Below are 21,600 nucleotides of genomic sequence, written 5' to 3' on the forward strand. Positions count from 1 at the left end.
TACTGTAGTAGACGCATTTTACTTGGTGGTGTAACATTGATCGAGATGCATCAGATCGAGACAAAGTTTAGATAGACACTGCTGTACTGTATAAAAGCCACATCTAAACGGAGGCTGTAACCTAATACTTACTGTTCCATGTAATATTCTGTATTCTGTTATTCTTAAATATAAAACACTAACTAAAATATTTAAATCACTAATGTAAATTTATTGAAATACTTTTTGTAGGGTTTTTTTTTTAACGTATGTTCTATGTTCCTAGGTAGTAAAGCCACCTGGAGATTTGTAATTTCTAGCTTTCTTGTTTGCAGAAAGAATATAAAACATGACTACACAGTTAGTGTGTTTGCATAGAATATGTATGTTTGTCCTGTGTATGCTTCCATTAGCAGAAGCCTATTGTCTGTATGTTCTACGTGACATTTAATTTCACTGCAGAGTGAAACTGCAGACTTATCTGCCCGTTGTTGTAGTCAGCCTCCTCACTGACCCACTGTTTGTCTCCACATGCAGGCCCCAGCACTACATGCCAAGAGGACTCGTGTGCCAACCAGGGTGTGTGCCTTCAGCAGTGGGAGGGCTTCAGCTGTGACTGCAGCATGACGACATTTGGAGGACCACTGTGTAATGACGGTAAGGACTCTAACCTCTTAATCCTCTGCGTCTGAATAGTTTTTCTTTTTTCTTTATATGAGAAAAATAGACAGTAAACATGAATCTTGGATTTTGGGTCTCGTTTGACAAACCTTACACACACCTTGGCAGCAGCATTACATGCATAATTCTTTCCAGGTGTCCGATGTTTAAAGGTGGGTGTTATCAGCAGCAGCAGGAACCTTTTTTATCCTATGCTTTCACACAGAATTCATATTCCTGTCAATGTGGTGCATTTGTGTTCTTTGCCAGAATTATGACACAGGTTGCTTTGTTAACTCTCACATCAAACTAAGTAAAGGCCCAAACTCTGCTGTCTGCTGTTACCACTGACTGATATGTTGGCAGCTTGGTCCATGAATGGATCTTGACACTCAGTAGCTCTGCTTTGAATACAAGTCTGTGTTGCCTTCACTGAGGGAGTCGAGAGCTGTTGATATTCTGAACGGCGGAAGCTTTCCACATTTGTGACATCTGGCTGACGGTTCAGTGAAGGCTCATTAAAGTTTGAGAGCTGCGCCACTAGAGGGAGCAACAAACATTGTGTTCAGCTAAATAAAACATCAACAACAAGTCAAACAAAAACAAAAAAAAAGGAAAGAAAAAAAAGACGTTTACCAAAAGATGCTCTTAAATTCTACCAGGATGTATGCTGTTGACTCAACAGTGACACACACACACACACACACACACACACACACACACACACACACACACACACACACACACACACACATACATACACACAATGAAAATCCAAACTTGCTTCGGTGATGATGCAGTTTAAAAGTTGTGTGTTATTAATCTCTCTTAAAGGCAGTTAAATGGGCATCTTGTTTTTAGGGACTATTTACTGACTCGTGTTTAGATTTTGAGAGAACTAGGGTAATGTCTGCTCCACTTTTAGAAAATGGGCTATTTTCTTATGCCAAACATGCAGAGGGGATTTTGTATGGTCATTATTTTCTTCTGCAGCAGTTCACACAGTAAGGGGTGAATGGGCAAAGTGCTGAACTGCATTAAGGAGAAGGGAACAGAGTGGGCACTCTGGAGATGACACAAAAGCAGAGGAGAGAGCACCATAAATGTTAATGCATTCTGTGTCACTTCTACCATCCTGATAAGACCCTGTCTTTTGTTATCAAGAGAAAGTGTTAATAGTTTCCCGTGCAGCCTCGTAGCCTGAGCATATCTGCAGCCTATGATAACACTAAAAGGATTCTTCTGTCCATGAGATGTGAGCTTGAGTGTAGCTCATCCTGATCCCAGCCCTCCTCTGCTCCTTTTACTCTCCCTTCCATTCCTCAAACCGTGTTTGGATCATCTGAGGAGCAGGGGCTCGTGCTGGAGGTACTGAGGGATATTTTTGATGGCGAACTCGTCGTGAACCTTCCTTTTGCGTTAACGTGAGGGGGAAAAAAATGCAGTTTGGAACTTCTTTTATTTTCCCCCCTTTCGTCATGCATATTAATCCTAAGCATGCAGGCCCACAGAGCTCATTTCAGCAGTGGAAGCAGAGCGGGCAGCTCACAGCACATGTGTGCATATATTATAATCTGAGTGCTCTACCTGCTGAGTGCGGTTACTGTGGCTGGTTTCATTGTTCCTGCTGACCTGACACAACAATAAGGAACACAATAGGACGGATCAATGTGCTGGCCCAAGGGATGCAATATGTAACCACAAAAAAAAACAAAAAAAAAACATACTTTCCAAGAAATCTTGTTCACTATACACATGAACTGAACTAGTCCTCAGAAAAGTGATGCCGCCTCACTCTGCCAAAGGAAATCTATGAGTAGGAAAAATGAAGCTGGAGATGGTTGGGTTTTATCTGTGTTGATGGATTGTCATGGGGATAGAGGGAACGAGATGAGCATCTCTGAGGAAAATATCACTTTTTACCAGATATATTTGCATAAGCTGAAATGCAGGCAATTTACAACAGAGCAATGGGTCTCCAGGAAAGAAACTTTCATGGGAAGCTTGCTGCATTTTCAGATATTTCTCTAGTGGATAGTCTTGGCATCCTGTCTTCAGACAAGGAGAAAAACTCAATTTCACAGCTCCTGGCCCCAAAACATTTACAGCTGGGATGAATTGTACAGCTGTCAGTCACAAATCACAAGGGAACTAATATTATGTCTGATAAAACAATGACTTCTCATCATTCAAGTCAAAATGCTGACTTTTTATCTGCCGGTTTTAATTGGTTTATAATGGCAAGATTCAACTCTCATGCACTGAGTCTCAACTAAAGACAAAAAAGAAAAAAAAAACTAGGTGACAGTGACTTGCAATTAAATTAATTTAATTTGTTAGCACACTTTCAATTATTACATGAAGAAACGCTTATCTGTGAATTAAAACCATCAAATCAAAGGCAGATAGCAGCTCTGGGGCCTCTCCTTTGAATAGTATATCTCGTAAGATGTTAGAATCGAGATAATGAATAAAGAATACTTATATTTTAAAATAATTTAAAACTAATAAGTAATGACAGAAAGTGAATATGTTATCTGACATTTCACATTCACGTTTCTTTCCTCCTTTTTACATCATGTGAAGCAATGACGTAAAGAGAAGAGGGAAAGTGAGCACACAGTAGCGTGGCATGTCCTCTAAATCGCTGCACTACAAACACACACTGGTTTGTTCTGTGGGGGATGCAGACTGACATCCTCAGCAGTCTACAATGGGCGTGGCATGTGTTCACATAGACTCTGTACTGGGTTTCAGAGCAGTGCTTTGAGTCTGGAATGATAAAAGTATTTCAACTTTTCAGACCAGCGCTGCCCCTTTCACTTCAGAATGATTGGTGAGATTATGGCAAAGATATATATATATATATATATATATATATATATAAATAAAAAAAGAATAAAACAATCTTCACATCTTCTCTTCATCATCTCTAAAACACTTCATCCCACTGATGCAACTGTGATTTTTTTTTTTTTTGAATGGACTGTAGACACGGTGTCTCCAAGTTGTATTTATAGAACCAATTATCTCCACTGGAGAGAGGGAAAAAAAAATATATACAAGCCATGCTGGCCAAGATGAATCAAATTTCTCTCAGATCATCATGCATGTGAAATGAATTAAGATGGTTGTGAATGGTGTTAAGCATGCATTTGCTCTCATCACTACACGCTGTTTTTGATGCCAGTAGGAATAATATGGCATGTAAAATGCATTTTTGTTGGTGACCCAGACAGGAGACACAGACAGTGTGTGTGTGTGTGTGTGTGTCTGTGTGTGGTGAAGTCATCAGTGCTGTTCTGCAAGTGCGAAGCGATTCTGATGATCAGCCAAAACACTACCAGTAAGCTTAGTGTGTGAGGTGATATTGCCATATTGCATTTTGCCTTCTCTGTAACATCCACTGGGGTTTGAAAAAGTGCTCTAGTTTTCATTCAGAAGCTGGCCTGGTGTGTGTGTGTGTGGGTGTGTGTTTGTGTTTGTGGGACTTAAACTCCAGTCTAGACTTCCTGAGGGAGTTTGCCTGCAGTGGTCAAGCATCTGAGAGTAATGTACAGAGACAAACAGAATGGTGTTTGCTGTTGAGCTAAAGTGGGTCGTGGAAAGGCTTCAGCGAGGGGTAAGCCTGGCCTTCACGCAATTTTTGTCTTGCCTGGTTGCTCATCCACCCAGTCTTATAGCCAGAGCTATTAGTGCCATGTCAATATTATATCAACAATGGAGTTTGTGTGGGTCTAGCATCCATTGTCTCTGCCCTAGGGGCAAAGTCCAGCCCCTCTCACTTGATTTCTAATGTGTCTGAGTCAATGCTCATTCTTGTGTCTTTGTACCTTGAGAATAGTCTGTCAGGGCCCCGGGCTTGATATGTACTATGTGATCTGTAATAGACGTGGGTCTGATCTTTCTTAAGCACATACAGACGAAAGTAAAAGGATCCTGGTTTGCATCAGTCCACAAAAGCATCAATTCAAATAAATATTTTAAAAAGATTCAAAAGGAAAAAAATTGAAGAAAGTTAAAAAAATTAAAACAATCACTCCACAGAGAAGTGGATTTCACTGACAGTTAGCTATAAATAGCAACGCAACCAATTTTGCCAGTGTTCCTCATATTTAGGCTTTATTTTTATAGTCAGATAAGTCCAGAATATAAAGGAATTACATGATCAATTCTTTGATCTTTGAGTAGGCCTGTATTGTAAATCTTCAGGCACATTCCTGGAATTTTCTTTTCTTATAAAATAGGGCACTTTCAGTACAGTCGTGACAGTCCTTTTTAACAGACACACACACACACACACACACACAGGCAAGCAGGAAGTACTCCAGACAGTTTTGTCCCATTGCTCTGCGGTGGCATGCAAGGATTAGACCACTTAGTTTGCTTTCGATCAATACAAGGGGACACCCAGTCCAGTAGTGAGGCCAAGGGGATACGAGGCACTGGAGTAAACAGCCTGCTGTCACATGGAAGTAATGTTCTCTTTGCCTCGGATGTCGCCCTCCTTTAATGCAGCTCAGCGAAACAAATCCATGGGTCTGAAAATATTTGGGCTTCAGTGTGTATTGAACGCTTGGCCTAGCTTTGAGCAGCCATTGTGCCCCGAGATATGAGAGAAGCAGTCTTAAAGTGCTTCTGCGTGTGCACTCCAGTAGCCATTCTCGTAAAATGTGCACACACGTTTACAAGAATCACAGCGTGTCCAGTGTAGAGTTTAACTGATCTGTTTGTAAGGCGTTTCACACGTACAACCAACTGACCATTCGGTGCTAGCAAAGGAGAACATTTTCCTTTTTTTCTTTTTTTTTTTTTAAATTATACATGTATTTACTCACAAAAAAGAGAGAAATAAATGATTAAGTGTTTAACATTTCCCTTTATGTGTCCACATGCAACTTCTAACCAGTACATTATAAGAGTGATTGTGGATACTGTATGCTCATAATGAATAAGTGTGGTGATCAGTCAACAAATACCATGAAAAGATCAAACCCAACAGTGACTTGATGATAATAACACGTGTTGTAAGTGCATCCGAAGCTTGATATAACTTTTTCTTCTTTGCCACAACTTCCATTGTTTTAAGTCAATCATACATACACAATACTGACTGGATCGCCAATCTGTTTTAATCCACTGCTAGAAATAGTCCCCGACGAATGTACTATTTACAGTTTGAATAATGCTTGCTAAAAACTACAGCGCCCAGCTGTTTTAGGAAATTACCAATTTTTTTATTTTATTTATTTTTTTTTTTTGGAAGGAAGCTTTTTCTTATATTTCAACAGTAAAATATTTTAACCTTGTATGTAGCACAAGGTCCTCTACTACTAAAGGCAGAAACCTGTTTGAAATCTGGCATTTATTTGAAGTTATGCTAGGTCTAGAGCCACTTTCACGCCTCTCATGCTGTATGTGAGAGTGCCTGAAGCTCTATAGAACGGTGTGGATTTGCACTTATTTCTCCACATACCCCACAGCTGCTGTTTGCTGCTCCAGATGGATACTGAGTTGGTCTGTTCCTGAAGATTTCTATCACTGCTGAGCGACTTTAGGGGGTTTTATCATTTCATCCTTTTTTTTCTCTTTTTTTTAATTTTGTTCTTTGTTTTATTTTCACTCATTCCTCCTCTGTCTCCGACTCCTGGTCACTATCTGGCCTAGTTATTTCCAGTAATTTCCTCATGCCGATTGAGTATCTGAATTTAAATGGGTTTCTGTGCCAGTGGCCGTATGTGGGTAAAGGCTGTTGGCATGGAAACCAGGTCTTCTTTCCTCCCACCGTGGATGCTGTAACAAGTCTGTAACTTTGCCCAAGCAGTGAGATCTCTGCAGGAAGTGGTGTAGAATCACTAACATCTTTTAGCTGGCCAGGTTGAATACTGAACGCACATGAATGCGATTTACACATGCATGAGTCATGATAGAAAAACATAGAATACAGCTGTGAAGACACATGACATCATGCGATGTAGCTTCATGCCGGGACAGTGGCATTAGTATGGAGGAGCAGCAGTGTCTGACATATGTCGGACTGCTTCATAAGACCGTGCTGCTGCTCGTGACGTGCGACTGGTGCACACTTCTCCTGCTTTTGTGTATTACTAGAGTTTCTGAACATTATTTTTGTGTCACTGAACAGCATGCGGTCAGATCAGAGTTGAGCGCAAGCATTATACACATCGAGTTGTCTTCGTTGTAATCTCGGTTGTAATCAGTGTTTCATCTAGAACTCATTGCGGTGCAGTGGTGAGAACCTAATCTTTGAGGTGTTTTTTATTAATTGGTAGCCCGGAGGGGCATGTTGACAGGGAATAAGAAGCTGTTGTTTCTCCACAACACAATACTAATTAAAGTGTTGACTCGAAGACAGAACATCTGCTAAACTACCCTGCTGGGTGTTACACTGACACTGTGAATATTCCCCTCTCTCGTAAACTCGGGCTATTGAACATGACACCCGGGAGAACTGTGGCAAGAATCTAAAGCATCCCTTAAAGAAGAAGATTGCTTGCTTGTACCGAACTATTTAAAAACTTTAGATTGCTTCTGCTGACATTCTGTGAATGACTTCACAGTCAGAAACCATTTCATTGAGGAGAACATTTGATTTTTAGTTCAGTAAATTGCAAATTCAGATGCTGATGGACATTGTAATCAAACTCACGGTGAGGGAAAAAAAAAAAAAAAATTCCCCAGTGACGGGAGCACAAGGAGCAGTGGGATGTTGGATTTATGTTTTCCACCTTTTGACAGGAGGTAGGTCACAGTTAGCACAACAGGAACAACATGCGCAGAGGCAGACAAATGAGAGAACACAGCATATGTCAGGAATGAAGAAACTTTAACTAAATTACTACGAATGCAATGGCCTCTTATCTGGTGAGCATCTGGAGTTTACGAGGCGGATCCACTTTCTCCAGGTTATGTGATATGACATCAGTGTGTTGGTTCAACAGGGGGTCTCGTTGCAGTAGGGTAATTTTCATTTTTTTTTTTTTTTTTTTTTTTTCAACTTCATCCAGCAGCACACAGCGCTGGCCAATTAAATACATGCAAGTACACACACCAGGGAGAATACCTTATTAGAGAATACCTCATGAAAAAACTGTAGGTTGACTGCCTGCAGGAAACAGGAAACAAACAGAAGTCTCTGGTGTTAAAGTCTGATGTTTTTGTTTGCCCATCCATCGTTCTCGACTTCCTGCCTACATGGACTTAGGTTTGTCGTCCTGTAACAACATCACCAGTCTTCCTCCTTTGTTCTTGTTATAATTATGCCCAATAGAAGAATTTGTTACTTGAGTGTAAACATTTAGGGCACTTTCTGAAAAGATTCATGCTATTGTTCTTCTCAGGAGGGCAGGCTGACCATTCTGCTAATTTGCTCCGAACCTTACCAGCACTGATATGAAAAAGAAAATTGATAGACTTTCCACAGTTGTTCAATTTGGCCTCAAAGAAGCCCAAGGACAAACACCATAGCATGCTGTCTCGGTTTTTGATAAGCTTTGAATGTGGACTTGTTAGCTTGTATTTCATTTTCTTAACTTACACCCTGTGGCAAAACATCGCGTTTTATACCAAGATAATCCATCGCATTGTTTTTGAGCTTCTGCTGTTGGCGTGAAAGCCCCCTAAGTTCCAAATTAAGTACAAACCTGAAGATGGAATCAGACATGCTTGATAGATAAACATTTTTTTTCCCTAAATGCTTTTTGTTGTTGTTGTTGTTGTTGTTGTTACTGAATAACACCTTTGGTACAGTACATTACAGGACATATACTGTGCCTGCAGTATAGCCACATAGAGCCTCGACATATTTGTGAGATGTTGTCACAAAGCAAATGAACGAGCCTTAGTTTCAAGAGGGGCTTGGCAGCCAGTCTCCTCAGCAAACAAACAACTGTTTAGTATGTCAGAGCATAGCTGTTTGCTCCAAGTAATATTAACAATATGCACAAAGGGCTTAGACAATGCAAACTCCTCTGTCTTTCGCCATCACGGCGAGGTCAATGGAACTTATCCATCAGAATTGTCCTTGAACTCAACCAACTTCTAAAGTTTTATGCATAAAGGACAGACTTTATGTGTGGTACAACTCAAATCCTCTCTTATCGCTAGGCAGCAAGGAAAGGAGGACAGGGAGGGGCACCCATAGATCATTCACTGCCTTAGCCAAAATCAGTCCCAGCAACAGAGCTGTCTTCACTGAGTGATTTAGAGAGGAACCCTGCTTAATAAGCTTGAAAGATATTTTGGAATGAATATTTTGTTGGGAGCTGCCACCTCACTTAGCACCCTCAACAATGAATGAAACAGTTCATTACAAGAGATCCTTGTGTGCATCAGACTTACTGTGACCGGGATCCATGTGAAAGTAAGAGTCTTAAATGTCTGTTGTGGTGAACTGGATGTGGTTGATTCTGTACGAGCAGTGTTTCGAATGTAATGGCATATGTGGAAGGCAGATTTTAGTCAACATGAAATAGAGTTGGCACAAGGCCAATTCTAGATCTTCAATTTTTTTTTTTTTGTGGGCACAAGGAAATAAATGCAGTCAAGCCTGCAATGCTGGCAGACAACCAGAGTCACGCTGCCCCACTCATTGTGTATGTGACACACTTTTTTTTTTTTTTTTTTACAAATATACATTGCGTGCAGCGCTTTAGGCCATTGGCCTTTCATACACTTAGCCTTCCCTTAGATGTGAATGGGTCTGCCTTCCATGGGCAGGGTCAGGACTGGTGGCTCCCTGCTGGACTTTGTTGCACGCGTTTCGTGTTTTCGCTCTGGAAACTGCAGGCGTATCTTGTGTAGACTGAAGAGACGTATCCACGCTTAACTTTTGATGTCATGACATGACAAGCTCGTCAAGGTAGAGTCAAATGCATTTTCAATGTGCTTTGCGAAGGACTTCAGTTTTGATTCAGTTGCCCGCTCTACGCTTTGAAGTAGCTTGATTTTAAATTTGCATGTAATTTGGATAACTATAGCCAAAACTGGATTTATAAACAACTATCATACCCAAACTTTGCATTCGACAACAACACACAACACAGTGCCAGCTCCCCATACATCCTGCTACACCTGCCTGGCAGCTAAGAGCATTGCCACTGGTATCCAAGACGCTGCTGACGGTTTGAAGTGCATGATTCCATGACATCTTGAAGGACAGTGGCGACACATCAGGCAGCTTTGAGTCAAATGGCACGCCAAAGATGACTCTCAACCTGTAACACAAAGGTTTCATGTTTCACCTGTTCGGTGTGACACAGGTAGCCTAGAAGAAACCCTGGCTGGAAGTAGGGAATACTGTTCCATGCGTCACCTCTTCCCAGCTCCTAAAGTTAGATTTGGCAGGATGTTCTCCGCTTTTGTGAACTGTTCAAGCCACTGTTCCAAACAGTAATTGGACTTTCAAACAACTTTTTCCTACCATAGTGTTCTCTACAGTCCATCCATAGCATAGCTTGCCCTCCACGCTTCCCTATCGTGCAGCGGACGCATTGCTCATCTGCCCCTTGTTACCTCCCCCCACCCCAGCTTTGTTTCTTCCACGGGAACACAACAGTTTGCCCCACACGGCTTTACCTTCTGTTTGATCACAGCCTCACAATACCTCTTCTCAATCTCCAGCGGCGCCAGTGGCTTAGCAGAGAAGCTTTGAGTGTGAAGCGTGTGTGAACTACAATTTCTGCGTCGTGCGCCGCAAAGATGAGAGCCACGAGAGACCGTACTTTCGCCGGTGAAGGTTCATCTCATTCATGTTACCTGAATGGTTCCATGCCTGTCTCTTATACACATCTGTGTTTTTTTTTTTTTTCCCTCCACTAAATCTCTTTTTGTCGTCCCGGTTAGCTGGAGCGAGGCAGAGTGGTTCGTTAACAGAGAAAGCTGTGGACTCCTGAAGGGAGACGCAGTCTGTCCTTGACCTGCTCAGAGTGAAGCGTTCTGAGGGAACTGATCTACTTGGGACGGATTTCAGGGGAGACAGACAGACAGCGACAGACACAGTGCCCCGGTGGCCCACTGCATCTTGGGAACTGTCAGAGGAGATAGAGAGAAAGCCTCTGGAAAGCTGCCGACCTGTGACCCCTATCTCTCTCACTGACAGTTAGGATTTGGTTTATGCATTCGCACACACATCATCGTCACACATACACACACCCGCTCGCTGACACGCGTAAAGTACGTACATATGCGCGTGTGCACATGCACGCATGCACTCAACCTTTATTTGCACTTACGTACAAGGATTTTTGAATGTTATTTCCTCTGCGCTTGATCTTAATGTGTATTTAAATGGATTTATGGAAATGAATAACAGTGTTGTGGCATCGTTTATGCATTAGGGGAGGGAAAAAAAAATGCTAGTTTGTCACTTCAGCCAGACTCCAAAGCATCCCACGCCAGCAATATCCAGTGAGTGAAAGGAGCAAAAGCAGCCTATTGGCTATACAAACAGCTCAGTGTGCAATGACAAAAAATAAAAATCCATCTGTTTATTTTCCATATATGTGGTTTGGGCCTGTTCCAGCCCTGGTAATGGATAGGATGCTCTTAGTATCTGTTCTGTATATACTGCTTAACTGTAACCATGTCACTGTGCTTTTATGAAGATAAATTGCACTCCTGGGATATTCCTGCATTATGTTGAACATGTTGCACATACATATACATAAACAAACCAAGATAGTGCCACTACCTGAAAACAAAGCTGCTGCAGTATGTAAATACAAAAAAACATGTAAGCAAATAACTTTCCGTATTAATGGTATCAAAACAGTTTTTAAATGAGCTTTTTAACTTCATTTAGTAGCGCCATTAAATTAATTATAAGTCATTTGAGACCAAATTAACGTAAGGATGAATGAGAATTGATGTAGAGTTTGTGTTTCTTTGTTTTTCTCTAAGTGAAAATGAAGTCATCCCATTACACCACCATGCACTGCCATTTGCTGATTTGATTTTTATAACACTAAATGTGCATTATTTCCTATTAGTGGGCTGTTTTATCAGCTTGAGTGGTGTTATTTATGTAGTCTTCACAGCTTGCATAATGAGCAGTGTGTGCAGCACAAATCTCTATACGGTGCATAAGGTTTGCTGCATTTCACATAAACCGTGACATTTGATGTTGGTGTGGCTGAATTTCTGATTTTTTTTTTTTTTTTTTTTCTAAGCATACACGCATGTACGCTCTATTTCTTTAATAGAATAATCATTGAGTGTGTGGCAGGGGCACATGCATGACAGATAGATATTCATAGAAAGAGCTAATCACTTAATGATGAGGGTAGTCATGGCTGCGATGATGACTTGAACCTTAAACTGCAGGGCTCTGCAGCACGACGGCGTGCGGATGAATTAGAAAACGGCAAGTTGAGTCAACTCTTATTTACGTAGCACCAAATCACAAGAGAAGTTATCTCAGAGCACTTTTCGTATAGAGCAGGACTAGACCGTACTCTTCACAATATTAGTTAGAATATAAGTCGATGCCTCCTTGACCCGCGGAGGTCAGAGTTTACTTAACTTACTCTAACTGACACAGCAGAGTAATTATCTGACAGACAGGCACCCTGATGTAACATCCTCTGCTAACACAAACAGTATTGACACTCTGGCCTCCCTCTGTGCTGAAATACTGTACAGCTTGTGTGTTTGTATTGAGCGTTGACTCCCTGTATCTGTCTGTTCTTATCATGTCACATCTCGGGATGACTAAGACAGCACTGTGTTTCTATTTCTGTACACTTGCACACATTAGCATCAGTGCATTGTGTGCTCCTCTGTCTCCCTCTCTCTCCCCGTCGTCGTTTGCGAAGCATGTTTGGATGAGTAATGACACGTTTGATATTCGCAGAATACTCTCGGTTGCATAAAGAGCTCAGGTTTTGATATTGTATGTCAGTGCATGACGGGCAATATTAGCGTTGAATATCTGTGGCTTTGTGACGGTAGGATAACACTGTATGCATCAAGCTGGGACTATACAGTGGCCGACCTATGTTAATGCTGCTTTATGTAATGGGAGGGACTGACTCTAACAACTTAAACATACCACAGTTAATCAGACGTGTCAACATGTCGTGAAGATCAGGTGACTCTGTTGAACATAAACACCTGGTAACAGGCATCTTATCCTCTGCATACTCTCGAGATAAAAGCCTTCAAACACTAATTCGCAGGTACGCATATGTTGCTGAGCCTGACACAGATGTGTCAACTCCTGCACACAACAGGTATACCCGGTTCATGCACGACTTGGCCTGAACGCTTAGCTTGCTCCGAGCTAACGATAGCATCTGATGCACCCTGCTTAGAAAGCAATGTGTAAAACTACTGTAATCATCTCAGTCGCGGACCGACCTTTCTGCACGCCACTGATTGTGTTAATTAAAATAAGTTGTTAGATATGTTTTCTAGTAAGCATCATACCGGCTCTCGAGGAGGAGAAACATAGCTGCACAAGCGGTTTCAAGTGCCCGTCCTTCTGTAAAGGGTCTCTCCATGTGTGATTAAGTGTCGCCTGATGGCCCTTTAGCTGATTTAAAGGCCTTGCCCCAGTCGGGTCAGGTGCTCTTAGACCACCCATCTGCTGCTCTCCCTCCGCGTTTCCTCCAGCCCCTCCAAAAAAAAATCATCTCATCAGCTCAGGGCACTGTGGTTGCAGTCTTAAGTGAGTAACAGAGACTACTCTTGTTCTTTTATACTCTTTTGCTCTCCAAGGGGCTATTACACCCAAGACCAATTTCTCCTCCTCTCACTGATCACTTAGTTCGAAGGAGAAAAGTCAGCCACACTTTCCAACAGATTTCTGCCTTTTTTTTTTTCCCCCTCCTCTCTTTTGCTTTTTAGACAACTCTTCCTGGCTTTACTTCATGGTTTTTATTTACGTTACAGTTTTTACCTTAAAAAGATTCACAGGAAAAACAGAGAAATGTAGATCCAAATGGGGAAATGTCCTCAAAGCATCACATGCATCAGAGAATTGGTGCAATCCTTTGGGTCTTAAATGGAAACAAAGACTAGCTTCTTCTTTTTTTTAGCTCTCTGTCAAGAAGACATCTCACCAACAGGAACAAGAGTCAGAACATGATGGAATAAAAAAAAAAAAACGATTTCATGGCGAAACGCTCTACAATCATCTGGTTAAAGCGGGATGAGATCTGTAACTGTGCTGAAATCAGCTGAAATCAGTTTAGGTCGTGGTCTCAGGTGTTTCCTTTTCTGTGTGCAGGCAGAAGGAATTTAGTTGTGAATGTTTTCCCTGAGGCTGTATGCATGGTCTCTGCTTCTCTGGCTTCTCACACATGAGTTAGCCAATTTGTCAGGGGAAAACGCTTTAAGCAAAGGGCAACCTGCTGAGTTCTTAGTGTCATCCTAGTGGACGAGCTTTTTAGAGATTGATCAGAATGGCAACAGTTTATGGGCGACAGCTGAATGTGAAGGTGTGGGGGCGATGCCATGCGGGTATGAGTCCTCTTTAGCTGCTATAGCTGTTATTTAACCTCGCTGAATACCGAGGAACTGTTTTACTGTGGGACACAAGCTGCTCTCCTTGAGATAAAACCCACAGATCTCCTGTGTGCACTTTACAGTTTCGCCACTTGGGGGCACAAATGAACAAGCAACTATTGATAAACCTGATAAAGGTGTAACCTCACTGCTGATGCCATTAACTTCAGGTGCTGCATACTAACACAGCTTTTCCACCGAAAACACTGCCATCTTCAAAAAAGAAAAAAAAAAAAAAAGAAGGGTGCACACATGACACTTTTATTTACCCGGATTTCAAGCTTTGCAATGTAAGATCCCATTTTGTTTTTCTCTGTAGAAGTTTGCCGTTGAGGACATGGTAAGTTGCTGTTGTCCTTGGCAAGCAGCCCTGATAGATTGCCTTATTAGGTGTAATTATGCAGATTGCACTGCTGATAATTATAAAAGTGTAAATACATTCAGCGGGAACATTCCTCTTCACCATTGCAAATGAGAAGGGAGCAGTGGTTCCATGCTGCTGACTTTTTAGCACCAGGTGGCTGGACCAAGTTATTGAGATTCTACAAGGTGAGAACAACACAGTCACCTAATGTGTGCAGCACCTGTGTTGTACTTTAATCGCTTTTTTACTGCTGTATGGGAACACCAAACCGGATACAAGAGAAAAATATCAAGTCTCCTCATCTGTCTTCAAGCCAGATGGTGGAGTACATTCATCTTACAAGTTGTGCTCATCATATAACGATAAAGTATCTGAGCCCTCACCTCTAATGCGTTTGCACTCAGTAAATGGATCAAGTGAAATGTTCATCATTAATGTTCATTTCTGCTCTTGCTTTCCTCGGGGTCTCTTCATGCGAAAAAGGAAAAAAAAGGAAAATGGAGAAGGACATATTATCCTCTGTGTCACGCTGTCTAAGTTGTGCTTTCTTTGGGCATGAAATACTGTGTATTCCCTGTAAACTGTGAAGATCGGCTCAGCAGTGCTTACAGTTTTTTTTTTTTGTTTTTTTTTCTCATCCTCCAGCTTAGAACACTGCGTTTCGAAGGGGAGGATGTTGAATGGCCAGTGCAAACAGAAGCAGGCACGCTGCAGCTGAGCCTTGTGCTCCCCAGTCCTGAACTCTGAACACTGAGCACACTTCCCAGCTGAACAGGATTGTGTTTATCAGCAGGGCTTTTATTTCCACATGTTCTCTACATTCCCGTAAACCGCGCTGCACACCGAGTGTGCAATCAGCATTCCCTCTCTTGTGAGAAATGGTCTTTTATTAGCAGGCGAGGCAGACTTGCCCAGATTCAGCACCCTCCCCTGTGGACAACGCTCAACTGCCAGCTCTGGCACTGTGCATGCTTTGTTTACGTGTGTGTGTGTGTGAGTGAGTGAGTGTGCGTGCATGTGTGTGTGTTCATATGTTCATGAGAGAGAAAGAGAGAGAGAGAGATGTAGAGAGAGAGAGAGAGAGAATTGCCTACAGTATGTGAGCTGCAGCATCATCACTCTTCTAAAATCTTGCTAACGACAGACTGCAGAGTCCGGTAGGTTGAGAACCTATAGATACACTTTTCCTGGGCGATGGAGAGGCAAGGATTTGGTTGGACTGCTTGGCTCCAGTTTTTTATATCCACAGGACTATTATCACACTTCCCCAAATTTAGAAGGCAAAAGAAGAGAGAGAGAGAGACAGGGAGAGGGAGAATAAAGGAATCTGGAGAGATGAGATGAGATGATTAAAAGTAGAAATAGGAATGAATATAGCCTGTCCTGCATTCTCATTTTGCTTTCTTTCTTTCTTTCTTTTTACGGCTCATGAATGTCCACACAGGAGAGTGGAAGCGAAAGAGGCTGAACAGGGAGAGTAGGGAGAGATTGTGAAAGGAATCAGGGCTGGGGGACATAGCTTCAATTCCTGCTATTCTGCCTAAATAGGATCTTCCTCTGCAATGCACTCAGGCACCAGTGATTCGCTCTGTGAATGCTGCCCATTTGCATAGCCACTCTCCCTCCTGCTTCCTGGCTGGCTGTTGAGGCTCCCCCCTCCCTCTGTCCTCCTCCTCCTTCTCCTCCTCCTTTCTCTCTCTCTCTCTCTTTCTCTCTCTCTCTCTCCCTCTCTCTCTCCCTCTCCGTCTCTCTCTCCTCTTCCTCTTGCGCACATCTTCTGGAACGGTGCTGCCGATGCTGCCTGTGTGTGAGTGTGTGTTCCTGCCCAGGGCTCTGCTCTCTCAGGTACTGTCGTTGCTATCGCTTGGTCTCATTGAGAGCAGAGATCTCTAGATGGGGAACGGGTGCGCTACTTGGCACAACTTACAGGTGCAATTACGCCGTCTCCCGCGCGCTGCTGCAGCTGTCCGACACAATGCAAATGAGACTCGGATTTAACTATGGTCCCATTCCTCTGGACATCCTTTGAGACCGCTGGAGGAGGAAAAGGAGGGAAACTCAGAATGTCTGTCTTGGTTTTCTGAAGAAATTCACTTCGCACAGGTGCTATCAGTCTCCTCTGAAGTTGGCTTTCTTCTTCTCCTGGCAATTGTATTCTTTTTATTTTTTTCATTTTTATTTTTTTGGAATATTAACAGTTTTTGGTGGGAAGATGTTTCTAATTTTGTGAGGGCTTAACAGAAGGAGAAAGAGAGAAACACAGAGAACAAGGGAACTAGGGGAATTGGAGCAAGCTGGGATTTCTCCATTGCTGTTTGAGGTTGCCCTAATTTCTTGAGTGAATGTTTTTGATTGGTTTTGTATGATGATTTATGATACCTCTTTACCTCCCTGGGTGCTGCTACGGATTTCCTAACTCAGTGGAGAACAGCAAGAGGCTGTTTTCTCTCCCCCCCACCCCACCCCCTCACCCCACACACAACCGACATTTTGTGTGTTGTCCCTTTTGCTATTTTTCTTTCTTCTTTTTTTTTTTTTTTCTTTCTCTGTGGATCTGTGCGAGTGTCTCTGGGCATAGTGAGATTTGGCAAGGTGAGGGAGGAGTATGGGGCTGTGAGGCTCACTGCAAGTTCCACCTTGATCTGAAGCCTCATCTGGCCACTCAGGGAAGATGTTCGAAGGCTGGAGGTCACACTTTGCTCCCCTGAGGCCCGTAGCAGAGCCCCTAAACCGGAGTTCAGCCTCACTCACCCACCTGGCCTTGTGGATCACTGCCCTGGCCCTGGGCTTTGTGGCAGGGTCGGAACCAGGCGCTGTGGAGAGTCTCCACCACATTCACCTCTCCCATGGAAACAAGCGTCACCATATTGTGCCTATTGCTATCCACAGATCACCTGCATCCCTAAGAGCGGGGCACAGTAAGTATTTCTTTGTCTCTCCATCAGTATCCACTCGGCATACAGAAACTTCTTCAGCAGTTTTTTTCATCATCGGTGTTAACTTTTAGCAATCTTCATTCAGTCCCCTCTCTGATTCAGTCTTGAAATACCGCTTGATATTGTTGACTTTTTCTGTATTTAAGAATGCCCTTCCCAAGACACACAAACACACACACACACACACACAGACACACAGAGGTCTGTAAGACACAGCGAGTCGAGCTTAGATCCATCCCCTTTTTTTCCTTCTCAGCAAAGTGCCCTCTGTCTCCGTGTCTGAGATTAGCCATATCCCTATCTCCAGATGCTCCACTGTGTCCAGATTAGACAGGATTAGAACGCTGTGGCGCTCCATGTTGCCCCTGGGTGTGTGAAAGAGACAAAGATGTGTTGCCTCGGGCTCCGCAGGGCGTCGAGCCGCTCCTGGCCCCTGCCCAGCGTGGAGTGTAGATGAGGCCTCTTTACCCTGTGTGGCAAGAAGGTTCATGACACAGGCATTAAGAGTGAGGACGGGGGGAAGGAAAGAGCAAGAGTCTCAACTGTGTAGGAATTATATAACCTTACCCCAAGTATTCACGGTAGACTGCAGCATTCTTGCCTCAATACAGTATGTGTGAATGATTTTAGACATACTGCAGTTTTTTTTTTTTTTTTTTTCACTTTTTTCGGCACTTGTCTCCACTTGCATTTTTAACTGTGTTAATTTCACTTGAAGTTGGGAGTGACGCAGATTATTAAAACTGAGGCTGTGTGACACTTAGAAGACCAAAATACTCCTTTTCTTTAGTCATCATACTATCCAGTTATTTTTGAGTGACGTAATCACCACTGGTTTAACACTGACGTAATGCTGAGGTACCCTTGGTTCCAGTGAGTAGATACCGCTTGACAATGTACAACAAATCTCTACTGTAATGTTCTAATATTAAAGTTTAGCGGCGAGTTTAGTGAGTGATACTGCGGTTACACAGCAGCAGTGGCATTTTCGAGGATGTTTTTATTGGACACAGGAGCAGCTCAGAGACGAGGCTGGGGCCCGGATCACTGGGCAGAGTCAGACCTGGAGGAACAAGGGAGTCAGTGCTCCTCAGTGATGATGAGGAAGATGGGACGTTTACAGGCCTACTGAGACAACAAGAGAGGCAATTAGGCCACTCTGCCATGACCTGTCTGGAGCGGACAACACTCGCCTCCTGCTCTCCCTGAGGCCCCAGAGGGCATGTGGTGCTTTCAGGCAGATTCCATGACTTAATATCGCAGTTATCAAGGCTGCTCCTCTGCTGTTTTTACCACAGAGAGAGAGAGAGAGAGGGAGAGAGAGGGAGAGAGATTGCAGGGGCCCAAAGAAAGAGCTTTCTCAGAAGCGTGATTAAATTTTGGGTTGATCAGCGCACGGAGGGTGCATGAATGCAAAATGGGAGACATGCTGTTCAACATGGTACCTGGCTCCAGGACAAAGCCTGCTGCTGTAAACCCCCAGTGCTGTTGTCTTAGCTGTGCTGCATTTGGTTTGATTTTCATGGGGCTCGTTCCTTACATGGGGTGTCTGTTCTCTGCAGCAATTAAACATGTACAGCTCCATTTTTCCAGTCTAATTTGTGAATGTGAGAGCCAAAGCCCCTCAGGTTTGAGTCAGTATTTTTTCAACAGCATCCTTTTTTGCTTTATATTGGTCATTTCTATATGTTAAACAACAGAAACAAACCTTATTTTATCTTCAATTCCTCTGGCTCCCGTTGTCTGTCTGCCCCCACCTCTCTCTCTCTCTCTCTCTCTCTCTCTCTCTCTCTCTCTCTCTCTCTCTCTCTCTCTCTCTCTCTCTCGTAGCTTTTGGTGTCACCGTCAATGTTAAAATCTAATCCTATTTGCAATACTTATGTAACTGTACCTGCCTTTCACTATTATTGCTGCAGTGCATTTAATATTGTCTCAAGTGATTAGACCAAACAAAGCTAATAGAGTGCTGACAGTTAGTTCTATATGCAAATTGCCTCCATCTGTATTTCATAAAAATGCTTTTTTTTTTTTTTTGACTTAGCATGTTGCTAAATTTAGTAACTGTCTGTCCTGACGCTCTGCTATCCATCCATGTTCTCCACCACGTGAGCACAAAATTCATGTCAGTGATAACATTGGAAAACACACGTTACTCTCTCCAAATATCAGCATCCTGAAGGAGAACACATCCCTTTGTTCCCTTTTGTGTTGAACTTATATATCTGTCATTGATTTATGTGGAAAGAAGAAGAAAATTACCATGGTCAGGATGTATGAAATTGAGTTGGAGTGTGATACATTGTTTGTTTAGGGCTAGCAGTAATGAGGTTCAGACAGTATCAACTCGGAGTAGCAGACGTACCATTTATCATGAATAGACTCCCAGAGGTGATAGTCCTCTTTCCTGGATACGATACTCGATATGCTGGGTAACTAGGTTATCATATTTTCTTCCGTACCTGCTGTTCTTATTCATTGAGGGCTGGGTAGATGAGATGGTACGATCAATAGGCAAAGTGTTTTGGAGTTTAAACAACGAATCTTTTCAGTGGTGAATGGGAAAGTGGACTTTCTCATGACCCCCCCACCCCACACACACACACACACACACACACAAGACTGCCAACCCCCCCCCAAACACCTGCTCCAATCAGCTACTGCATAGATGGCTTCTGTATTTCCAAAACTCTGTGGTTTGATCAAAGTTGGCGAAGCAATTTAAGTGATTATAATCCATTTTAAAGCTCTGCACCTTCAGAGCTAATGGTTGAATGGATTAGAGACAGTGCTCGTCTGTGCTGGCGCTGCTGCAGAGAGCAGATGAGAGGAGAAAGACAGAGGGAAGAAATAAAAAGAAGACAGAGAAGGAAAGAAGGAGAGAGAGGAGGGAGACAGTGGATGGTCTCTGATGTTGCCTTGCTGCCGGTGTGTTGTGGGCTTGTATAATATAATTACTCCCATGTCTCTGAGCTGATGTCATTCTGCGATAGTGTGAGGATGACAGTATCTCTGCTTCTGTGAGGCGGCAGTGATGATAGCTGCCCTGATAAGGATCTGAGTACATGTTCCTCTGCTCTAGAGGGAGCACAGGCAGTTATTGACCCACGAATGAGAGAGTCATTCCGTTCTCCTCCTCCTCTGATGTGCGGGAACACAAACACCCTCTTTTTTTTCTTTATTTGTGTGTGCTTTAGGTCTTTAACCTACTTGCATCTCATGATACTCTCGCTCGCTCTCATCTTCTCCTCTTCCTTCCTTCCTTCCTTCCTTCCTCTCTTCCTCTCTGCACTTCATTTCTTCCCGACCACTCTGCCTAACCCACCCCCCATCTCCCTCGTTTGGTCTACAGAGACCATCCAAGCAGACAGAGTGGGCAGGCTTCTGCGCCTGCAGTGGTCTGTGTGGTTTCGGTGGTGACCAGGCTATGGTTGGCATGAAGGGAAATGAGACCTGACTGTGCGTGCGGTGGGCAGCGAGGGGGTCAGCTGAGTAATGTGTCCGGTTTCGGATTAGAGACTTGGGAGATGGAGAGGGAGAAGAAGGGCCCCCCTCCTTTGACTCAAGGGGATGTCTGCACCCCTCACATGCATAGGTCCTGGACGAGTTTGAGTCGGGGAGCTCTTTACCCATAAGGCACTGAGTGAATCATCATCAAAAGCATCTTCTTTCCTCCTATCTCCCTCTTTCTTGTTCATACATTCTGTCTGTCTGTTTACACCTCTGGCTTTCTTTTTTTTTTTTTTTGAAAGGTAATACAAGAAAAAAATACTTCAAATGACAACTTGTCTAGTCGATTTTCATTGCCAGTGTTACATCCGTGTGTGACAACTAACAAGTGTGATAGAGAAAAAATATCAAGGTTGTTCACAAAAATTGGAAAAACAACTATCACACAGTAAATTTAACTATTTGCAAGGGTGCAATGGAAGGAATTTGCTTTAACGGCAGGATACACTGAGGATCGAGAAATGAAGAAGAAAAAGCAAAAAGCGATTGCGTAATCATACTCAAATTAGGCCAGAGGAATTTAGACATGCCAAAGATGATAAATTCATGTGTAATAATATGGCAATGAGAGGAATAAGACAGAGATTATGTAAAGGAATACATTATAAATATAGGGTGGGTTGTTTC

The 21,600-nt window shown here is 42.9% G+C and overlaps 1 protein-coding gene across 7 annotated transcripts in view; it reads left to right on the top strand.

Annotated features, from left to right (window-relative positions):
* Positions 1-21,600, top strand: part of LOC111659004 (neurexin-1a) — a 249,343-nt gene that overhangs the window by 130,758 nt on the left and 96,985 nt on the right. For all 7 annotated transcript variants that reach the window (XM_023411798.2, XM_087175437.1, XM_087175440.1 and 4 more), the window contains one exon: positions 517-636. In XM_023411798.2, coding sequence (XP_023267566.1) covers positions 517-636 — 120 coding nt within the window. The remainder of the gene's footprint in view (positions 1-516; positions 637-21,600) is intronic.

The sequence above is a fragment of the Seriola lalandi genome, unplaced genomic scaffold, assembly GCF_002814215.2.
Source record: "Seriola lalandi dorsalis isolate HSWRI2012SDOR001 ecotype SW California unplaced genomic scaffold, Sedor1 jcf7180002054470, whole genome shotgun sequence".
Lineage (NCBI taxonomy): Eukaryota > Metazoa > Chordata > Actinopteri > Carangiformes > Carangidae > Seriola > Seriola lalandi.